The sequence below is a fragment of the Biomphalaria glabrata genome, chromosome 18, assembly GCF_947242115.1.
Source record: "Biomphalaria glabrata chromosome 18, xgBioGlab47.1, whole genome shotgun sequence".
Lineage (NCBI taxonomy): Eukaryota > Metazoa > Mollusca > Gastropoda > Planorbidae > Biomphalaria > Biomphalaria glabrata.
The window spans coordinates 21,304,272-21,328,877 of NC_074728.1; the positions used below are offsets into that span (position 1 = coordinate 21,304,272).

Here is a 24,606-nt window from a genome sequence, read left to right on the forward strand (position 1 = left end):
GCATTTAAAGCTGTATATAAGAAGTATTGTCTTTTTGGAATGCATGTTTAGAGTCATTCAAAGTTTAGATATAATTTACCAGCCAATATGTGAAAATCGCTAAAACAAAATCAACTCTGCGCAATACCCTTGAAGCCTGGATGCTGTCGGCTTCAGAACGAGACAGCTGGAGATCACAGGCCGCGGCATGCACATTTGAGACCAAAAGCAATTCTAGGTTGGTATAATTTATTAAGTTTACCTTGACCAATTAAACATGTTTTCTAATCATTATTTAAGTGCCTGCAGGGTCTGTTCTATTTGTGTTAATGTTTCTGTTGTGTTATATTTATATTATTATTATAGCTTTTATATAGCGCTACTTTCATGCTTATAGCATGCTCAGAGCGCTTTGGTCCAATCTCATTTGTGGACCATTGGGGGGAGGGGGTATCTAGGAGTTGGTTTTCCGTGCTGCCTTTAGGCGCTCAGTAAACACAACTCTGCCCGAGTCGGGTGTCGAACCTCGAGCCCCCTTCTAGGTAGCCAAGACAAGCCAAGTTCAAGCGCACTTAGCCTCTCGACAATATGTGAAAAGAGTCCTTGTAATCAGAACAAATTTTCATAAGGATCAATAAAACAGTCATAGTCTTGGTGTTTAACTCTTTCTCTCCTAGGTGACGACACCAACGATGATTCCACCAGAATGTGGTAAATAACTACGGAGAGAAAGAGTTAAGGTACAATTTGTCATGCCACGTTGCAAGTCAGTGTACATGGCCTTCTATGATGAAAGGTCTCAGGTCAGGTCTCTAGCTTGATCCTCATTCAACATTTAACCAAGCGGTTTTGCCTTACCGGCTCCACATCACATCAAATGCTAGTTTACTCATGAAACACGTACTTTAATTAAAATGTAAACAAGCCCTCCCAAAAAAGGGTTACTATTTTACCACTAAACCAAATAAGAGAAATAACCGCTATTTACTGCCATTTATCTGAAAATGGCAGAGATTAGCTCCCTTTCTGCCATATAAAAGAAAACGTAATTAATTAGTACTAATTGATTAAACAAATTGGTTAATTTTCGGATAGATTTGTGTGAATCATTATTTCAACTTGTACCGAGAATTGGAAGTGGGAGAACAAAAAAATTGACAAAACGAAATAAGGGGAATAAAACCGTATATACATCCACATCTCTCATTAATAAATATTAACATCCCTTATTTAGATATCTAATACAACCATAAATAATCTATAATTCAGTAACTTTTTAGTTAAGTTTTTCATTTATTCATGAGTTGTCAAGTTCAATGAATCATTGTGCAAAGTTTCAACTTGATCCCAGAATAGGAAGTGGAAAACAACAACAACAACATCTTCAATCTTTTTACCAGACAGAGTGTGATGATATAAGTTTTGTAAAAATCAACTCTCACATTAAAAATATAGCATTGTTAACTCTTTCTCGCCTACTTGACGATGACAACGTTGATTTGAACCAATTTAACTAAATGGATTTTTGGATTTCTTAACTTAAAGTGTGTTGTAAAAAGAACATGCATTCTGCTTAAATTCGAGACCAAACAAAACATTTTCTGATAACAAACAAAAAAGTTATTGAAGTTTAATCGTAACAAGATAGTGAAATACAATAGAGCAAAGTGAATAATACTATCGGAACGAGGAAAGTAATTACGGAGAGATAGAGTAAATAAAGTAATAATAACAACATTAAACATAAAAGTATGTAAGCAACAAGAAACTTATATAAAATGTTTATTCATATTTAATTTATTTTTACATTAAAGAGTAAATGCATTCCCGATCGATATAATTTTCATTTTGAACGTTGCACATTGTTTTAAGCAAATATAATTTTGAAGCTATAGGCTACGTAAAACTTCTTAGGCGAGGTTTGGTATGTAATGAATAAAATACAAAACATTAATATATCAATGATCAAAGATTGAATAGATAATGTGAAGACAGCTCTAAGACATCATGAGACAGGAGAGAGCAAAGCGTCTATAAGAGTTATGCTTAAATGAAGTGTTAAATATATTTTTTTCCTCTGTGTTAATTTTAATGGAGGCGTGGTGACTGAGTGCTAAAGCGCTTGGCTTCTGAAACGGGGGGTCCCTGGTTCGAAACATGCTGAAGACTGATTTTTAATTTCGGAATCTAAGGGCGCCTCTGAGTATGCCAAGATCTAATGGTTACCTGACATTAGTTGGTGAAAAGTAAAGGTGGTTAGTCGTAATGCTGGCCACCCTCGTTAACAGTGTGTCGTAGAAACAGATGACCTTTACATCACCTATCCCTATAGATAGCAAGATCTGAAAGGGGAAAACTAAACTTTTCTACCTACTAATTGTAACGCTTTCTTTTTCTCACTAATTAAAAATAAAAGTAAGTTTCATCGTTACATTTCTCCCTCTTTCTGGCTCTGTCTCTCTTTTGTCTGTATTTTCCAAACTCAATCTTTCTGTCTCTTTTTCTTTCACATTTTTTTAGAGTCTTTTAGTATTTCTTACTCTAGTTTTTTTTTTCCTCTTTCATTTATCCCCCCTATGTTATTTTAATTCTGTCTGTTTCTATATTTTTATTTCCTGATCAATATTCGCTGAGCCCTAACTCCATACGACTATTGTCAACGTGTATGATGAATAACATTCTTAATAACGTTCTTTATCTATTGTTTTCCATGTATTCATTCTCGCTTTCAACCAACATCTTCCAGTTTTGTACAGCTGTGTGCCTCAGTTGATTTATTTTGACTTGTTCAGAAACCACTGGACAGTTACTGAAAAAAAATAATTATCTGATTAAATAGATGGATAGACAATATATCACACGCAAGTGTCCACAAACAAATATTAACTTACGAAAACAATAACATGATTTTAAACAGAAGAGACAACCTGGCAACAGGCGGCTTCAGAACGAGATAGCCGGAGGTCACTTACAAGGTCGTGGGATACACATTTGAGGCCTTTAAGATAATCTGCTGCCGAGGACAGTGAGAGATGAAGAAATTGAGATGAAAGCCTGGGCTTTGTTTATGGTCGGAACGAAGTCGCCCATACAGCAGTTCCCCCCTCTCCTCGAAACTGATGTGACTAAAGGAACGGAATATCCAATACAGACGTAGACGGTAAAATAATAATCCAAATTTACCACCGGCGGACAATGATTATGTCTGCACTGAGTGCGGCAAGCTATGTAGGTCGTAGATGGGGCTTCGTAGTCACACAAAATACTGCATTCCTCATTAATGTGTAGACTCGAAGACATGCCTTATTATTAGTATTATTATTGAGTATATTATTAATTTCTATTTATATTCGTCCCCTAAGAGCAGCCTTTGTTTGCCCATCCCTCCAACTGAGGTGGAAATGCAAATTAAAATAACAAGGGCAGTAATCTTTCTCTTGTGAAAACATTGTGAAAAGATAAACTTTAAACTTTGAAAGACTTGACATTAGATTGTAAACATTATAAATAATGTCCCTTTTTCTGTGTTTATTATTGAAATATGGAATGCTAATTCAATAGTTCACATGTGTAGCTCTAGCTATCATTTGTTCACGTGTGTAGCTCTAGCGATCATTAGTTCAAGTGTGAAGCTCTAGCGATCATTAGTTCACGTGTGTAGCTCTAGCGATCATTTATTCATGTTTGTAGCTTTAGCTATCATTAGTTCAAGTGTGAAGCTCTAGCGATCATTTATTCATGTTTGTAGCTTTAGCTATCATTAGTTCATGTGTGAAGCTCTAGCGATCATTTATTCATGTTTGTAGCTTTAGCTATCATTAGTTCATGTGTGTAACTCTAGCGATCATTAGTTCATGTGTGTAACTCTAGCGATCATTAGTTCATATATGTAGCTCTAGCGATCATTAGTTCAGGTGTGTAGCTCTAGCGATCATTAGTTCATGTGTGTAACTCTAGCGATCATTAGTTCATGTGTGTAACTCTAGCGATCATTAGTTCATGTGTGTAGCTCTAGCGATCATTAGTTCAGGTGTGTAGCTCTAGCGATCATTAGTTCAGGTGTGTAGGTTTAGCGATCAATAGTTGACATGTGTAGCTCTAGCGATCATTAGTTTCCGTGTGTAGCTCTAGCGATCATTTGTTCATGTTTGTAGCTTTAGCTATCATTAGTTCATGTGTGTAGCTCTAGCGATTATTAGTTCATGTGTGTAGTTTTAGCGATCATTAGTTCACGTATGTAGCTCTAGCGATCATTAGTTCATGTGTGTAGCTTTAGCAATCATTAGTTCATGTGTGTAGCTCTAGCGATCATTAGTTCATGTGTGTAGCTCTAGCGACCATTTGTTCATGTGAGTAACTCTAGTAATTATAATTTCATGTATGTAGCTATCTTAATGTTTTGTCCATATGTGTACCTTTAGGGAGCATTAGTTCATGTGTGTAACTCTAGCGACCATTTGTTCATGTGTGTAGCTCTAGCGATAGTAAGTTCATGTGTGTAGCTCTAGCGATAGTAAGTTCATGGGTGTAGCTCTAGCGATCATAAGTTCATGTGTGTAGCTATCTTAATATTTAGTCCATATGTGTATCTTTAGGGATCATTAGTTCATGTGTGCAGCTCTGGCTCTAGCTCTTATTTGTGCTGTTATGGCACCATTAGGAATTAGTTATTTGTTTCGGAAATAGGGGGGGAAGTTTTTAAAAACGTCACAACGAAATAGGAGCCGACATAAAAAAGACGCTTTTAATAACAAGTAGCAATAAGAAGCATTTTATAGACGGCTAGAAGTAGATGACATTCGATGGTTCCCTTCATGAGTATTAAACGTGCTTGATGTTCACCAGCTAAGTTGACTACCTCTATTCTTTGTTTGGCCTTTCGCCGGTGTTATCGGTTTCGTTCAGTGTTACCTCCATTTGGGTTTATTTTATTGGACAACGCGGAAGCGCCTTAACAGTTCATATGTGTAGCTCTTGCGATAATAATTCGTGGTTAGTAGTTTTAAAGATTATTAGTTCACGTGTGTGTGTAGCTCTAGGGATCATTAATTCATGTGTATAACAAATGACTTACACTACTTGACGGAGTCAGATTTGTCTACACCAACCGGTGAAGTGCTTGTCCCACTTGTCTGACTCGAGTTAACCGAAGTAGCAGATTGTTCATCCTTTATAATTGTGTCTGTCTTCCTTTGTATTCTGTTTAGATTGAAATGTAAAAGATGAGCATAACTAAAATCATCATTTTTAAAAAAAAATTCATTATGATTGAAAGAATTTTTCTTTGTGTTTAAACTTTCTATAATCTATATCACAGACAAAAATAATTTTGTCTTTATATAATATATACGCGAAGCCCCTAAAATCATTCACTTAGTAATCTTTTAGTCTTCCACTTTTGGTAGGCAAAAAAATACTCGCGAAAGTAAGCCATTTTCATTATGGAAACCTCAGTGGTTAAATTTACCCAAAATGTTACTTTTATTCGCAATTTCAACCAAATATTCTTTTCAGCAAAAATATCAAAAAGATATACTTCCGTTTTTTAAGCACTATTGAAAATCTTTGTGTTCAGGTAATAAGGCTTAACATCGAGTTCAAAGACTTATGGGGAGTGCATTATTTCCCGTGGATACGTAGCCCCAGCTGTGACCTATATATTTTGCCACATCCAGGGCTATCATAAGCATTGTCTAACGGTGGTCGATTAACATTTTCTTTTCGCCGTCTACGTATGTCATTGATAGCGGATTTTGTTTTCGTCTGAATGTGTATCCGGCGGCCTTGGTAAGTAACCTTCGTTTCGAAGCCGTATGCAACCAGGTGCTCTAATTTATGTCGGCTAAGGCAATTTGGTGTTTAGGTAACTTTCAACAGAAATAACTTGCTTTATTAGACTGTAAAAACATTCTCTTTTTTTCTTTTTGTCACATTTATTTTTTGTACATCAGTTAAGTTTAATAAGTTCTGTCATACTAACTGCTACGTTTACAAAAAAAAAAAATGTTTACTTTTTTTAAAAAAAGAAAAAAAAAATCTATTAAGTATGCATATAAGTTGGACATAATTTAAAACAACAATTAATAAGTAGGTTTATGAGTGTGTGTGTGTGTGGGGGGGGTCGATATAAGGTGGGCGACACTAATTAAAACATAGTCATATTATACTTCAGGGGCCGAAATCGGGTCAGTGAATCGATAGATCGTTAAAATATGGGGAAATATGGGGTTCGGCCAAATCATTATGTGGGCGTCCTATGCAATAAGCCGAAAGTAAATAACAACGTCGGTCAAAAAGTATAATAAAGCTTTCAAAGATTCCGACAAGGAACTGAAAAAAACAAAACAAACAAACAACGAAGAATACTTAGAGATTGTATGAAGGACTATTGTTGGCTGGAAGGGAGATAAGTGATACAGATAATCAAACTTATATTGAGTGCTAGCACATATGGACTTGCAAATGAGTTGGAAAAAATGCGGCTTAACGAAGTGTTCCGGTATTTCGCAGTCCCGGGAAATGCTTCTCAGCCTCAGCGTGGTTCTCAAATGAAAACGAAACGACTAGGCCAATATTTAAGCAAACAAGAACTCTTATTGGTGCGCCTAAGGAGCGAGTGCATTGCACTGGCGGGGATGGAAAAGGCCGCCCTTCCAAAAAAAAATAAAAAATAACAAAATCCACACACTGTTCCTTAACGAGCATTTCTATAAACCTCCCTATAAGCCATATTCGCATATTTGGCGATTAGAAAAAAAAAAAAAAAAGATAAAAATACTTACAGAGGGTAAAACACAGTGAAGAGCACAAAAATTAAAAATAGGACTACACTTATGTAGAAGACTCTGAAAGAGGCTGAAAAGAGACAAACAAGATTTGGGTTTTAATGCAGATTTTTATGTTTCATTTTGTTGCAGCTTCAACTTGATGGTGGCTGAGTGGCTGGGTGGCTGGGTGGCTGGGTGGCTGAGTGGCTGGGTGGCTGAGTGGCTGAGTGGCTGGGTGGCTGGGTGGCTGAGTGGCTGGGTGGCTGGGTGGCTGAGTGGCTGGGTGGCTGGGTGGCTGGGTGGCCGAGTGGCTGGGTGGCTGAGTGGCTGAGTGGCTGGGTGGCTGAGTGGCTGGGTGGCTGGGTGGCTGAGTGGCTGAGTGGCTGGGTGGCTGAGTGGCTGAGTGGCTGGGTGGCTGAGTGGCTGAGTGGCTGAGTGGCTGAGTGGCTGGGTGGCTGGGTGGCTGAGTGGCTGGGTGGCTGAGTGGCTGAGTGGCTAGGTGGCTGAGTGGCTGGGTGGCTGAGTGGCTGAGTGGCTGGGTGGCTGAGTGGCTGAGTGGCTGGGTGGCCGAGTGGTAATGAATGTTGAGAAATGACAAAGCTACTAAGTATCTTACCTTTCTCTCTCATAAAAAAAAAGAAGTAGACTCTAATGCTAGGTATAGAACACAAATTCCTCATTTTTAAAGCAATTTCTTATTTTTTCTTTTTCCGTGAATGTACTTTTTTTTTAATAATGCCCCATGTCATTTCAACTTCCTTTTGGGCGTGGTACAAATAAAATTATTTTAAAATTCCTAATAGTCTAATTAAAAAGAAGAAAGATGGTGAAGTGTCAAGATTCATCTAAAGTGAGCACTAGCCAGGCCAGTCACGTCAGATATGGTCTTGTGATTAACCAGAAGGGTCGAGCGACATTTTGTCTGTTTCTAGAAGACCCACAGGAGGTTTATATAAAGAGCGGAGGTATCGCAGTCAAGAGGGCTCACCAGAGGCTTAGCTTGGTCCAGTTCAACCCTCATAATATTATTATGGATATAAATCTAATTCTTGATATTGTAAAAGTGTAAACTTCATTTCTATGATTTAACTAGTAATGATATCTCAAAGACCTGCATGGACCATATTCATCTTATGCAACCTTGGGATACGCGCAGGACTTAATCATCTTCTTTGAAGTAACGTCTGTAGTTTATAAGGTAAGATAAATAGAAGCTAGAACTATTGAATAATAAGACGTGAGACAAACAGCGTTTATATGAATACAAAGTACAATCAGGGGCGTAGTGAATGAAACGTGCGCCTGGGGCAATAAAACTTTTTTGCCCCCCCCCCCCATTTTCCAAGAACATTTTACATAGACATATAGGCCTATAAATCAAACGTATTTAATTTAATATAATACAAATAACCTAACTAAAATATCTGCAATATTTTTATATATCTTTTGGGCCTCCCCCCCCCCTGAGGGTGGCGCCCGGGGCATCCACTACGCCTATGCATACAATTCCTTTGTTTTACCTGGGCACGTTCCGAACTCGCGCTCCTCACAGTCTTCACCACATTTCTCCATACAGCTGAACCGACAATTTTCACCGTACTCGTTGAATCTACAGGCTGTAGTAGAAACCAAAAATAAATCAAATTCTGAGACTATATTATTACTTGTGTAACATCATTATTAATGGCAAATGTTCAGATTTAATAAAGCCTAAACGGTCTCTCAAAATCTGCTGGAATATTTCTCTAGCAGGCCACCACGACAATAAACCTCTCCAAAAATAAGCATCGTGTTCCCTTAATGAAAACGTTTGAGAAGCATGGAATATGGCGTGTTTGAAACTATAAAAAGATGTGTGTAAAATGTTTTACAGAATTCGGATGTTCCTTCAGAGTTGAAGTCTACTTCCTAGTCCAAACCTCCCGCAGGACGACGGGGGATGGGAGCGGGCAGGGTTTGAACCCTTAACCGTCGATAAATCCGAACGACAGTCCAGCGCGCAAACCGCACGACCAGGCAGCCATCATCATTACTATAAATAGTCCAGAGTAGTTAATTTAAGTCTATTTATTATGGGATACATCACCTATTTTCTTTAATAAACAGCTACTGATAGAGAGTCATAATGCAGACAACTGTCAAGAGCAGGGGCGTGTAAGATGTGAGATTGTGTGTGTGTGCTTGTCTATTAGTTGGTTTGTGAATTATTTTTATCAAGGGATTCCCAAGGGGGGACAATAAGGTTTCTAGCGGTCAGTTGGAGAGCTGACCTGGTCTGAGAAGGGTGCTTGTGATTGCTTATCTGTTTTTATGCCTAGCGTAAGGAGATGCTATATTAGTATTCTTGCTATGTTTGTCAACGGACTATTTGGGCGTAATATTATCTATGTGTGGCATTGATGGCCTATGTTAATTGAATCTAGTAGTATTAAGTTTGACACATTTAGTACTTTTAGTTATTGAAGATAATGTATTCAATGTTACATATGTAACCCATTGTTGGTTGTAAATAAATACAAATTCTATTCTCCTTCGTTGAGTGGTACCTTACAATACTTGTATATGCAAAGCTCTGCATGTGAGGATTCACACCCCTGTAACTTAGGACCCTCCAAGAGAACCAACCCAAATCCTGTATAACAACCAACACGTTGCTTGTTGCTGATAACAACACTTACTTAGACTTACTTAGACTTACTTAGACTTACTTAGACTTACTTAGGCTTACTTAGACTTACTTAGGTTCTCCCGCGCCGTTGGGCGGCAAGCTGTCTCCATAAAGATCTGTCACTGGCAATGTCTGAAGCCTCCTCCCACCTGGTGTCCACTGTTCTGAGGTCCTCCATGAAGGTGTGTCGCCAAGTAATACGAGGACGTCCCTGTTTGCCGCTTTCCTCGTTTTGGCTTCCATGTTATCGCAACTCTTGGTGTGCGTAATTCATTTTGACGTAGAACATGTCCCGAAAACCTCATGCGACGCTCAGTCACAACCTCACTAAGTGTTCGACTCCCAGTTCGGCATAAGATTTCCTTGTTTGAGATCCGGTCTGTGTAACTGACTCCCAAAATCCGTCTCAGCCATTTTTGTTGAGCCACATTTAGTCTTTTCTCAATTTTGACATATGACTTAAATGTCTCACATGCATATGTAGCAGTTGGAATGACAATTGTGTTGAGAAGGTGTATTTTTATCTCGAGTCCGATGGCTTGGCTAACAACACATCCTTAGCTATTCAATATGACAACTTCTATGCAAGCATCTGATATGGCATCATTGTATATCTATGTTGGCCTACTCAATACCAGGGGAGTTCAGAAAAAAAAGTCCACTTATTGTCTAGTTAAGTCAAACTTGGAGGCTGAGCGACAAAGCACCTGGCTTGCAAACCGGGGGGTCTGGGTTCGATTCCTGTTGATAAGTGGGATTTGGAATTTCGGGATTTTCGGGGGCCTCTGAGTCCACCCAGCTCTAATGGGTACCTGACACTAGTTGGGGAAAAGTAAAAGCGACTGTTCGTTGTGCTGGCCACATAATACCCTGTAGGCCACAGAAACAGATGACCCTTACAATATATATGCCCCAAAGATGGCAAGTGGAACTAAAGTGACACTTAGTCACGTGCATGTTCTGACAGGGAGTAACATTAATAAACATCGAGATATATCTACTTGACCTTCTGTGCATGAGTTTCGAGAGTTTTTAAAGCCAGCCTTGCAGCCTGAGCAGACGCCAGCACTTTTGGAACATTGGCCTTGACAATTGGAGCAATCTTTCTCACAGTTTTCTCCCCAGCGAAATAATCCACATTCGGTTGTATCTAGAAATAGATTTCGCATTTTTAAATTATAATACTTAAATTGTAATTTTTTTTAATTTTTATTTTGGGGGGGGGGGGGGGCGTGGGAGGGGAGATAATAGTTAGCAAAAAGGTTAATCCTAAAATGAATGATTATCTCTCTTGTTCTCTTTTGTGTGTGATTCGCATTGCCACCGCTTTTAAATCACTGATATGTTAATATTTCAGTGACATAACACAACTGTCACCAATGTGATAGGCACACCGTGAATATGAAAATTAAAGCAGTCTCTGTGCGTATAATAACGAAATATTTTTCGCGATTGAAACCATAGCGGCTAAATTTATCGAAAACGATTTTCAATGTAGACCCAATATACTTTTCAAAGCCGACATATCAAAAAGAAGAAGACTAATCTTTCTAATGTTTAAGGAACTGTTTACATTTTTGTTGGTGTGTTAATATCAACAGCGCTCCTTGGTATGAAACTTGCTTTTGAAATAATAATAATAATTAATAATAACAATAATTTATAATAATAATAACAATAATTATAATAATAGGAACATCCTCCTTGCCAGTCAGAGGGCGGTACTGCTGCAGACCCGACAAATCACCAGAAAATTCCTCAGTGGAAACTATTAAAGGGACTACGATGAATTTTTTTCTCTTTAGCGAAACTCGACCCTGGCAGTACCATCGAATGAATACTCATTAGTTTCTAACATAATAATACTAATAATACTAATAAGATTTGTCTTCGAGTCTGAAGATTAATGAGGAATGCAGTATTTCCCATGGATACGCAGCCCCAGCTGTGACCCACATATTTTGCCACATCCATGGAAAGCATTGTCGATTAAGATTTTCTTTTCGTCTCAAATCTGTAACTCGCTTTTCGACACATTGCATAAAACAAACCATTTGAGGTTTCTTTTGTTTTTTAAAGGACACAATACCTAGATAAATGTAGTGCGTGGAGTGGGAAGCTGAATATTCGACCATTTTTACTATCCGGCCATATTTCGCTCTGGACTAATTGAACTAGAGGATAGTTGTATATATAATATGGATAGATAGATAGATAGATAGATAGATAGATAGATAGATAGATAGATAGATAGATACATAGATAGATAGATAGGATAGATTGATAGATCGATGAATGGATGGATGGATGGTAGATAGATAGATAGATAGATAGATAGATAGATAGATAGATAGATAGATAGATAGATAGATAGAAGAATAGATGGATAGATGGATAGATCAATGAATGGATGGATAGATGGTAGATAGATAGATAGATAGATAGATAGATAGATAGATAGATAGATAGATAGATAGATAGATAGATAGATAGATAGATAGATAGATAGATAGATAGATAGAAGAATAGATGGATAGATGGATAGATCGATGAATGGATGGATAGATAGATAGATAGATAGATAGATAGATAGATAGATAGATAGATAGATAGATAGATAGATAGATAGATAGATAGATAGATAGATAGATAGAAGAATAGATGGATAGATGGATAGATCGATGAATGGATGGATAGATGGTAGATAGATAGATAGATAGATAGATAGATAGATAGATAGATAGATAGATAGATAGATAGATAGATAGAATAGATGGATAGATCGATGAATGGATGGATAGATGGTAGATAGATAGATAGATAGATAGATAGATAGATAGATAGATAGATAGATAGATAGATAGATAGATAGATAGATAGATAGATAGATAGACAAACAAACAAACAAACAAACAGACAGGCAGACACATAGACAGACAGACAGACAGACAGGTAGTAGCTGTTTGACTACAATTCAGACCTTTGCATATAGAACAGCTTTCATTCTCATTCTCTTTACCCTCACAGAATTGCCCACTGGCTGCGTTTGCGTTGATGCACTCCCTTTGGGATTGAAAAGTTACGCTCGATTACAGACAATAGTTTCTTCAATATTTATTTAATGTCTTAAAATAAAAACAGGAAACGCCAATAGAAAAGTGTGTGCAGTTTATTATAGTCATCGATGGTCATGACGCTAAAGAAATAATTTAAGATTGATTTTTACAAGGCCAAATCAGCATAACGGCTGGGGATAGAAGCCGAAAGTTATGTGAATCACTGCACGCATCCTTAATCTACGGAATCCCCACGAAGACATTGAAGGAATTATTATTCTGTTGTGTGATTTCAGAGCTCAGCTTTGTCTCTTGTATTCTTCACATTCTTCTCACCTTCAACATTAAACCGTTGGTGCACCATACATGATCTGTTGACCTTATTTCTCCATTCCTCTTAGATTAGAAACAGCGTTCAGACGTTTCGCCAAAACGAGGAGACAATGGTCTTCTAATATTTGTATTCTAACAAGTAGATCTAAATATCAGAAAATAACCATAGAATCGTAGTAGAGATTTAGAGCTAAGCTAGTAGACATACGATAAAACCCTAGAGTTCTACTCTGTTTCAGATTTGCTCAATGTTTCGCAATTTTTTCTTTAAAAAATTATTTGAGTCCTGTGCGAGCCCCCCCCCCCCCCAACCGATCTGAGGCCCTATGCGGCTGCCTAATTTCCCTATGTCTAAGGCCAGCTCTGTACTTAGTAACTGTACATTGTTTTTTTTAGTTATACCTGATTCTTTTGGTTGTATCGGTGTCAATACATGACTTGCTACAGTCCCAATCGCTCCATTGACTCCAAACGCCAAAATCTGCAGACGAAATCGAGGTATGACATTTATGCTAAGTTAAGATAGACTATGTCTACAGCGGTTTAGTTGTCTACCAGCAGTTTGGTGCTACCAGTCAACGAGCGTCAACAACAGGCATACATAAAGAATATGCATTATTACGCTCCAAATATGATGGACTAATGGACCTCATTCACCAATCGTAAACAAACAACATTTAGCCACGTGGTGCTCTATCTCTTCTATATAATTTACGATCTCATGTTTAATTCAGGATGGTTGTCACGTGACAGTTTTTTGCCGTTGTTTTATCAATAAGATCACGTGACTAAATGTTGTTTTTTTTACGATTGGTGAATGAGGTCCATTATCTGGTAGTGTTGGGATTTTCAATCAATATTACCCCGAACTCTGCGGATACCATGAGTCTTGAGGTCTATAGAGCAGGTAAAGGTCACCTGTTTCTGTGGCCCATGGTATACAAGGATGTCATGTGACCAGCACAACGACCAACCGACTTTACTTTTCCTGGACTACCTAAATGCCAGGTTCCCATTACAGCTGGATGGTTACAGAAGTGCCCAAAGATCTCAGAATTAAAAATCCCAGTCTTCACCAGGATTTGAACCCGAGACCTCCAGTACAGCAGCCTTACGCTTAACCGCTCGGCCACAGCGCCTTCGCGAGACTTCAGTACTATTTAATAATATTTAGCTCATTTCCGCATAACTTTTAATGTGATCGGAAGTATTACTGACTCGGAGTTTGGTCGAAAGTTTTTTTCTAAGCTATGTAAAAAAGTTCTTCGAGAAAGAAGCAGAGAAAAGTGAAAAGGAAAAAGAAATGAAACAGAATGAGTTACATGAGACTCTTAGTGAGTGACCAGTGTCCAGTATTATACTCACTAAGTTTTGCTTCTCCTCCATCCTCACATTGTGCGACTACTAGACTTTCGATAGAGTTTCCTTGACACTTTTCGACACCAGTGTGAGACTTGGCAGTGGCAGCGCCGCAATCACTAACAATTGATTATACTATTTTTAGTACAAAAAATGAAAAAGAAAGACAACTCTATAAATTCTATCTGTACCATTTTGTCTCTACTTTTTTATTTCACAATTTCGCCGTTTCACATTTAAACTGTTGTTTGAAGTTTAAATGTTTAATGATAATTAGACGTTATGAATTTTAAAAAAATAAAAAAAGGTATCTCATTTATCATATGGAAACATAAAGAACAAAAAACACCTGACAGTTATATGTTTTGCTATATAAAATATAATTTGTAAATATCGAACTGTAATGGTGCAACAGTGCACCAAGCGAAAAAGAAGCACTTGGTCGACATGGAGAGAGAGAATGTGTAAAGGAAGGGTCCCAGTTTACAGATGACTCACACACCAGAAGCAAAAAGATGGGTGGATTAGCAACAGCGCCCTCCCCAAAATGACAGTACCCACATTACCCACGCCTGTAGCGGCCCTTGGGGGTGGCAAGTGGGGCAACCGCCTCAAGCCCCGCGCCCAATGGGGGCCACGCGACAGGAGATCCCCCTGTCACCGTGAGGTTCGAAAACCAAACCAGTTCTCATAAACTGGGACCTCAATATTTCCTGGCATCCATATACATATAGCTCCTCCACATTTCTCTTTTCCTATGGACTCGGAATTAGTCACTGGAAGGTGACTGTAAAATCCAATCCTCTATTTAAAAAGCCGGCCGCATACGTGGCATGGGTGGGTTAGGTCAGTTTTAAAAAAAAATGTGACTTGAATCCGAACTATCGGGTTTAGACCTCCTCAAGCCAATGCAATAATGTGAATAACCACTAAGCTAGCGAACCGCTATCTATTGTTAGCTCTACACGACCAAATTCTCTACACATTGTATAAAGTGAATTAATGTAACTTATATAACCAAGTCAGTCAATTTCAATTTCTTTCCTTTGTTCAATACCTAAAAAAAATCATTACCAATCAGTGGCGTCACTAGTTTAGGTGTCACCCGGTGCGGCAAGCCCAGGGCGTCACCCCTTACCCTCCAAAAAATGCCAGTTTTTTTCCCGTTAAGCCATAAAACATATACTTAATACTTTTCATCTCTAATTGATTGTTAAATAACTATAAAATAAGTGTCGATACTAAAATCTCGTTGTTTATTTAAAATGTATCTCTAGTTCAATTTTGCTACAAAACGGCCTTAAGTAAATTAGCATGTTGTGTTTTTTTTCTGCATTTCAAACTTGAAAACATTTTCAATAAAAGTTAAAGTATCTTAAATATTTCTAAACATTAATGTATTTTAAATTTATTCTTTTTCACATGACGCCAAATATACGCAGATGGTAAGAAATAGTTGAAGGCTTTGGTAAATGATTCAGAGATATTCCTTCTAACCTTTCATATTTTAGTTTCTTCAAGAAAAATGTTGCTGCCTCCTTAGATGTCTTCTCAATCAAGGTACGCTGATAACTTTGCAACTTAAATCTGCAACACTTCTTCAGTTGTTGAAATAAAGACATTTTGGTCAATCTGCTACATCTATCATTGCTTCTATAATGAGTAGAAGCTCAGCATTAAAAACTGATTAATGCACATAGAGGCTTGGAGGCTGAATGATAAAGCGCTTGGATTATGAACCGGGGTTGCCGGGTTCGAATCCTGGTGAAGGATGGGATTTTCTGTTTCTGGATTCTTTAGTCGCCTCTGAGTCCATCCAGCTCTAGTTGGGGAAAAGTAATAGCGGTTGGTCGTTGTGCTGGCTACATGACACCCTGCTCGTTAACCGTTGGTCATTGAAACAATTAACATCATCTGGCCCATAGATTGCAGGGTCTGAAAGGGGAACTTACTTACTAAATAGTGAGCCCGGCATCTTGTAATTGCGCTCCTGACATTTTCTTCTTGTTTTTTTTCCCCATTGAATAACAAGTGTTGTTGTTGTTGTTGTTGTTTTTTAAAGAGGAACGAGTTCCCTTTCTTTTCCAATCCAGATCAACATTCTTCATACGTCTTTTAATATTCCAATTTATTTCTGCCACCTATTAAAGTTTTATTTCATTTGAGATAAGATAAGATAACTTTTATTGATCTAACCAGACCGGTATTCGATTTGACTACAATTGACGACCTCAGCGTAACTACTGCACAATAACAATATAGATGCACAATATAGATGCACATACGAACGACATTCACACAAGAAAAACATAGACACATAACCAGCGCTTTATAAATGGACTTCCATGTAGTTATCGATGACGACAGAATGTTAATTTTTAATGTTGGTCATCCAGGGTCTATTATTACTGGATTTCTATACAATTGAATAAATAGTTGAAACAATAACACAATCTTTTGCTATTAAGCGAGTAATTCGATCCAGTTACTGAGCCTCTTCTAGAATATTTATTTCGGCAACTGGCATACTTTTCCATTTGGTCTTGATCATTAATTTTCTTACTAAATTATGTGAAATGACATGTCAACAACATTCCCTTAAATATTGACGTCCCTATCGTTCGACGTACTCATTGCCACATTTCCTTCATCTTGGCTAGAGCTTCTGGTACAGTCAACATCTGACATTGCATCATCGTCTTTAGAAATCTCAGCTGACACTAAGTTACTTTCCAATTCTGCGGAATTTAGATTACCCGCAAGTGTTATATTTGTTATAGTTTATCATCGTCTTTAGAAATCTCAACTGCCACTAAGTTACTTTCCAATTCTGCGGAATTTAGATTACCCGCACGTGTTATATTTGTTATAGTTTATCATCGTCTTTAGAAATCTCAACTGCCTTTAAGTTGCTTTCCAATTCTGCGGAATTTAGATTACCCGCACGTGTTATATTTGTTATAGTTTATCATCGTCTTTAGAAATCTCAACTGCCACTAAGTTACTTTCCAATTCTGCGGAATTTAGATTACCCGCACGTGTTATATTTGTTATAGTTTATCATCGTCTTTAGAAATCTCAACTGACACTAAGTTACTTTCCAATTCTGCGGAATTTAGATTACCCGCACGTGTTATATTTGTTATAGTTTATCATCGTCTTTAGAAATCTCAACTGACACTAAGTTACTTTCCAATTCTGCGGAATTTAGATTACCCGCACGTGTTATATTTGTTATAGTTTATCATCGTCTTTAGAAATCTCAACTGCCTTTAAGTTGCTTTCCAATTCTGCGGAATTTAGATTACCCGCACGTGTTATATTTGTTATAGTTTATCATCGTCTTTAGAAATCTCAACTGCCACTAAGTTACTTTCCAATTCTGCGGAATTTAGATTACCCGCACGTGTTATATTTGTTATAGTTTATCATCGTCTTTAGAAATCTCAACTGCCACTAAGTTACTTTCCAATTCTGCGGAATTTAGATTACCCGCACGTGTTATATTTGTTATAGTTTATCATCGTCTTTAGAAATCTCAGCTGACACTAAGTTTCTTTCCAATTCTGCGGAATTTAGATTACCGGCACGTGTTATATTTGTTATAGTTTATCATCGTCTTTAGAAATCTCAACTGCCACTAAGTTACTTTCCAATTCTGCGGAATTTAGATTACCCGCACGTGTTATATTTGTTATAGTTTATCATCGTCTTTAGAAATCTCAACTGCCACTAAGTTACTTTCCAATTCTGCGGAATTTAGATTACCCGCACGTGTTATATTTGTTATAGTTTATCATCGTCTTTAGAAATCTCAGCTGACACTAAGTTACTTTCCAATTCTGCGGAATTTAGATTACCGGCACGTGTTATATTTGTTATAGTTTATCATCGTCTTTAGAAATCTCAACTGCCACTAAGTTACTTTCCAATTCTGCGGAATTTAGATTACCGGCACGTGTTATATTTGTTATAGTTTATGCCTGAAGACTGTCGTCATGTGAAGAACAGTGATTTTTTGTGTTGGTATCCTTGTACTACAAAGCTAGTTAGTAGCTTCTATAAAATAGATTCAATCAAAATATTTTTAAAAATCAAAGCAGTGTTCACGCAGCTGGGATAGAGCTGGAAGTAAGCTGTCACGTTTGTTATCATACTTTGGATATTTTGATATAATTTTAGGTATTGATAGAATTTTATAAAATATAAAAATATACTTAGACGAAATTATTATTTTTTAAATGCACTTACATATATTTATTAATTGTGAATAACATTTACCAATACTTAGCCCATGACTCTTACTTTTTAAAATTGTTACTTATTGCAAATTGCATTTTTTTCCACTTGGGTGTCACCCCCGCCCACAACGGGTGTCACCCGGTGCGGACCGCACCCCCCGCACCACCCCTAGTGACTCCACTTTTAGCAATAGTACATTTCGTTTTTTTTTTGTTTTTTTTTACGAAACAATTGTGAAAAATTTCCAATCGATCTGAGAATCGGCTATAGGAGAAATAACATGTACCCGGTACACACTTTGTACCAGACAGACAGACAGACAGAGAAAAAAGTGTGCACCTATTTAACAAGAGAAGGAATCGCTTTCAGCGGACAAAGAGTATCCTTTCCATCTATTTAGAGCACTATATATTCCCTAATGCTGCAATTACCTTTTTAATAGAGCTTACAAAATAAAAACATGACAGACAACAAAAAAAAAAGACAAACAAACAGCATAAAAACAATAGGATTTGCCCTTACTAATAAGTACGACAACGTCGATAATATAACAACGATTTGAACTAGCGACCTACCGTTCCCTAATCAGGTGTGTGGCATTAACACAGAACCAGTCGTACCATAGGCTCCATTCACCTTGAACTAAATTTAAAAAAAAAAAAAAGACATAAAAAATACTTATATAAATTGCTTTTGTTGAGTGTGCCTGCATCAATTAGTTTCCAGTCATGTAATTAACTTTTTTAATAGATCTAAACTAACAGCAAAAAACTTTTATAAAAATAAAAAAAAAAATAAATGGGAAAGACCTGAATTCGCTTCTGAAGCCAACGCAACGCGTAAACCACTCTGCTAGCGACGAGTGTATGAACATAGAAGATTGAATTGTTGTCTATTGTTTCTGCTTCATGTTTGTGTTCATTACACAGAAGTCAGTCTAATATAAGAGGACTAATTCACCTCAATCCCTCACTACCCTCACTTCAGTCAAGTACTATTTCAGTCCCTTGCTTGATATACTAAACGAAGTAAACTAATTGGTTAAACTTCTTCTATTGATTCTTGTGTTGTCAGGTAAAAGAAATAGTTGTGCAAAATTTCAGCTTGATCCGAGATTGGGTGTGGGAGAAGTAACGGGTACAAACTTTTGGCCTGACAGACACACAGACAGATATAGGGAGTGAGTTGAATTTTTTTTTATATATAAAACGTTCATCACTTTTGAAGCTATAGAAATCTAAAATAAATATCCAACTGATTCTCTAACGTCCTAATTTTAATTTATTCGTTCATATTGCTACCAAATATGTTTCAAGAAATGCTACCTTGTATGCATTAACATTTTCTGAAACATTACAGCCCATGCCGCTGCAAACAAAATGAAGGCACGGTTGCCAAGCGACATGGCGCTTAGCTTCCTGGGTTCGAATCCTGAAGAAGACTGGGATTTTTAAATATTGATATCTTTGGGCGCCTCTGAGTTAACCCAGTCTTAATGGGTGCCTGAAAAGTCAAGGCGGTTAGTCATTGTGCTGGTCACATGACAGCCTCGTTTAACTGTGGGCCACAGAAACAGATGAAGTTTACATCATCAGCCACATACGTCGCAAGGTCTGAAGGGGGAACTTTACTAAACTAGGGCTGAAGAGGGACGTGACAGTGTGGTTAGGTAGCGTTTGACTTCCTAACCGAAGTGTGACGAAATCGAATGCAGACAAATACTAGTATTTGAGTATCTGACATACTTTAGGAAAGGAAAAGCGGATTGCCGTTGAGGTGGCCACATGACACTCGTTAATTGTTAAACCTTGCAGTAAATAGGCTTTACTTTAAATCGCTATTTTAAAATGGTTACTTTCTTTTTACTTGTTAGTAGTTCTTAGGCTGAATATAATAACTTTATAATAACAGGGTTCTGGTTATTTGTTACGACTAGTTGTCGACTGCTCAAAAACGAAATGAAGATTTGTCTGTGTAAGTCAGAGGCGTAGCTAGGCTGGGGGGAGGGAAAGGGAGAAATTAAATGTCTTCCTGGCCCCACTTAAAGGAGCCCTCAAATTATTGTTTTTTTTTAATATTATTTTTTATATTGGCTTCTCCAATTTCAGATATTATTATTATAGCTTTTATGCTTATAGCATGCTCAGAGCGCTTTGGTCCAATTTCATTTGTGGACCAGTGGGGGGGAGGGGGGTGGTTTTCCGTGCTGCCTTTGGGCGCTCAGTAAACTCAACTCTGCCCGAGTCGGGTGTCGAACCTCGAGCCCCCTTCTAGGTAGCCAAGACGTGCCAAGTTCATGCGCACTTAGCCTCTCGACCACGCTTCAGATATCCAGATGTCAATTTACTCACACTTTGGTCTTTAATATTAAAATTATTTCAGGTATAATCTAACTACAGGTACACACTGGCTACGCCCGTAAATCGGTTCCCAAGCTTTGTATTGTTGAATAGTAACACACGGGCCACGTTTCAACGATCAACCTAACATACTCATTTAGCCCGTGACCTATTGTATCTGTTATAATGAAATTTCACGTCCGCTTTCTCTCTCTCTCTGTCTCTCTCTCTCTGTCTCTCTCTCTGTCTCTCTCTCTGTCTGTCTCTCTCTGTCTCTCTCTCTGTCTCTCTCTATCTGTCTGTCTGTCTCTCTCTCTGTCTCTCTCTCTGTCTGTCTCTCTCTCTGTCTGTCTGTCTCTCTCTCACTGTCTCTCTCTCTGTCTCTCTGTCTCTCTCTGTCTCTCTCTCTCTCTGTCTGTCTCTCTCTCTCTGTCTCTCTCTCTCTGTCTCTCTCTCTCTCTGTCTCTCTCTATCTTACATTCCATCTCTGGAACCCCCATTTTTTTTTCATTAAACTTTCATTTTTGAAAGTAGTACTTAATAAACGAGCAGAGATGTGTTTACTGACCCTCTTTTCCCAAATAACCCTACCCCTACCCTGACTGGTATACAAATGTGATTGGACCATAGAGCTATAAACAAGTTAAGTTTAGAGCGCTATGGTACAATCTCATTTTTGGACTAGTGGGGGAGGGGCGTTGCTGGAGAAGGTTTTTCCGTGCTACCTTTAGGCGTTCGTGACTGGTATACAAATGTGATTGGACCATAGAGCTATAAACAAGTTAAGTTTAGAGCGCTATGGTACAATCTCATTTTTGGACTAGTGGGGGAGGGGCGTTGCTGGAGAAGGTTTTTCCGTGCTACCTTTAGGCGTTCAGGAAACACAACTCTGCCCGAGTCGGGTGTCGAACCTCGAGTCCCCTTCATAGGTAGCCAAGACGTGCCAAGTTCAAGCGTGCTTAGCTTCTCGACCACGCTAAAAAAACAATTCAAATATTTTACCCAATTAGTCGCTTTTAAAGACTCGGCATTCACCCAGCGATAATATGTCCTTTAACTCTGCAATACTAACTAATCCACCCAGAATTAGACTGGCAAAGTACCCAGACTGGATCCAGCTATGACCTTAACGTTGACCCAATGCTGCTGCCAAACTTACCTTTCTTTTTGATGTCTTCGTCTATTAAAAAATCGTTATCGTTATCTGTAAACACAAGTATAAAACAGAATTGGGAGCCTTTTAAAATTCTGAGAAATGCTGAAAGAGATAATGTAAACATGTTCGCGTCAATTAAAGAGAATAGTATCCTGTAATTTTTTGATAGTCGTTACTGTTAAAACTCATCTGTGGTCTCCTCTGGGGCATGGACAACAAACACGCTTCCTCCAGGCGTCTCGGTTCTGGACTTGTCAACTTCCAACAGTCCCCACGTCTTGCCCATCTGCTTTGGCATCTGCTTCCAAATCGTGACGCCATTTATTCCTGGGCCTTCCCCTTTTCCTCTTTTCTTGGAGGTTCCAGGTTAAAGCTTGCCTTGTTATGTTGGATGCAGGCTTGCAAAGGGTGTGACCTTTCCATCTCCAGCGTCTCTGAAGGACATCTACTTTAATGGGCTGCTGGTTTGTTCGTACGTTAAAACTAGGTCTCTTGAAGCACTAGGCCATGCAAGCTTCATCCACATGCATATATTTAACACCAATCTTTCTGCCTTATAAGAGCTTCATGCCGATTGTAATTCGTGACACGTTTATATTTCTGGGGCACTTATCCTAAGACACTCTTGCTGAGCCTACCGCCAAACCTATTATAGTGGCTCTTTTATTTGTCTTTATTTACCGCATCAGCTTTTGTGGAAGTCAGCCTAAGTAAAACGGCCCGTTGCGGAACGGCGTAATGATTTTGAAAGGCTGTGACGGCTCTCTTCCATCCCCTTCAAGGGCTATTCGGTTTAATTAATTTTTTTTTTTAAATATGCTTTACTATTTGCCCCTTTTTCTATTTGATGTTTCCATTTGGGCTCCAAGTGTTTGGTGAAGAAGCGTTAAAGGTCAACTCCGATGGATTTTCAAATTTGACCTATTGACATTATTAAATTCTGCGCAAAAATTTGTAAACATTTTACCCTTTTTTAAAAAATCTAAATGCTTAGAAACATTTAATATTTAATAAATTAGTGAATTCATGTTTGTGTACGCTAAGCCTGAGACAGCAGCCTAGCATAAAGTGGACTAACTCAGCTTATATCACCACTTCAGTCAAGTACAATGTCTTTCCCTTGTTTTAGATACCGAGCAAAATAATTTATTACCAATAGTTAGTTAATTAACTAATTAGTTGATTTTATAATTGATTCTTGTGTTGTCACGTCCAAGAAATAATTGTGCGAAATTTCAGCTTGATCCGTGATCGGGTGTCGGAGAAATAACGAGTACAAACTTTTGACCAGACCAGACCAAAAATCAATCAAGCGAAAAACGTCTACCTTTGCCATCTTCAATCTCTTCATCGACCTCGCCGTCACAATCATTGTCTTTTTTATCAGAAGGTCGCATTATTTTGACAGTGCAATAGATACGCTGTGGGCGAGAAAATATCTATAGAGATCAATTTTCTAAACAAGAAAATAAAAATTATGTACTTGAAAAGAAAAAAAACAAAACAAAACAAAGCTTTTATGAGGCATAACAATTAGATTGGATACGTCATGTAATTGTAATAGATCTAGACTAACAATAAAAAAAACGCAAGCCAACACGGTAACCACTCTGCTAGTGGAGAGCTTATGAACATGGAATATTGTACAGTTGTCTATTGTTTCTACAGCCTTATCCAATTTTTCGTGCAGCGTTCACTTAGACTCAGACGACGACCTACAAAGGGGACTAACTCAGCTCATACCACCGCTTCAGTCAATTACAAATATTTTCCTTGTTTTAGATACCAAACAAAATAATTTATTGCCGATAGTTAATTAATTATTTTTTTTTTTTAAATTGATTCTTGTGTTGTCAGGTAAAAGAAATAATTTGAGTTTGAGTTTTTAGTTTTTGGCACATCGGCACAAATTAGGCTATGTCGTGCCTTTAATCCTTCAAGGGTTACTCTCACTCTCCCTTCATATCACAAGAGCTAATGTTACACAGTTACCAGACAGACTGACAGACAGAGTGAGTTGACATACGTTTTGTTATAGAAATATGCAATATATGCAAAGGTGTGAATTTTAGTACAAATAAAGACCATAAATAATCAGGAAATAAATACACCTGCATAAAATGTAAGTCCTAATTATATTCACTTCACCAAGAAAACAACATATAAATAAGATTCAAAATAAAAAGAAACTTATATCTATTTATTTCTGAATCCCTAAAATGCTAAATATGTTTCTTCAGATAGCAAGATAATAGATCCTAGTCCAGGGGTCGGCAACCTTCTGAGTCGTAAGAGCCATAAAGTACAATTTACAAAATTTCAAAGTTTTAAAAGAGCCACAAACTTTTTTTCTCGCCTGCCAACTATAAATAGTACTCACACTATTTATTCTTCAATAAAAAAACAATTGAGCAAATAAATGCAATAGGAGCGATGGCTTTGCAAGGTTTTAGAAAGTTTGGATAATTTGGCTCATAACTTGTTTTTAGTTTGAAACTCCGGATTTTCATGTATTAGTTGTTTTCATACTTCTCTTTTAATTATATTCCAGCCAGAGAACGCTTGCTCGCACAAATATGTCAATCCAAAGATAGTCAGCATTCCAAATGCCAACTTCTTCACCAACTTTATATAAATCTGGAAGATTATACCATGCGCAGAATCAACTCACGGCATTCCTTTTAATGCTTTCCATTTTTTTGTTGCG

General features: G+C 37.7%; 1 protein-coding gene across 2 annotated transcripts in view; it reads right to left on the bottom strand.

Moving 5' to 3' along the window:
* Positions 1-1,758: 1,758 nt before the first annotated feature.
* Positions 1,759-24,606, bottom strand: part of LOC106075512 (uncharacterized) — a 51,023-nt gene continuing 28,175 nt past the window's right edge. For both annotated transcript variants that reach the window (XM_056016643.1, XM_056016644.1), the window contains 11 exons: positions 23,227-23,320; positions 21,903-21,947; positions 18,980-19,046; positions 14,169-14,281; positions 13,206-13,284; positions 12,395-12,477; positions 10,421-10,564; positions 8,267-8,362; positions 6,762-6,834; positions 5,054-5,178; positions 1,759-2,788 (listed from right to left, as the gene is read on the bottom strand). In XM_056016643.1, the coding sequence (XP_055872618.1) occupies positions 5,055-5,178; positions 6,762-6,834; positions 8,267-8,362; positions 10,421-10,564; positions 12,395-12,477; positions 13,206-13,284; positions 14,169-14,281; positions 18,980-19,046; positions 21,903-21,947; positions 23,227-23,320 (918 nt within the window). In that variant the 3' untranslated portion in view covers positions 1,759-2,788; position 5,054. The remainder of the gene's footprint in view (positions 2,789-5,053; positions 5,179-6,761; positions 6,835-8,266; positions 8,363-10,420; positions 10,565-12,394; positions 12,478-13,205; positions 13,285-14,168; positions 14,282-18,979; positions 19,047-21,902; positions 21,948-23,226; positions 23,321-24,606) is intronic.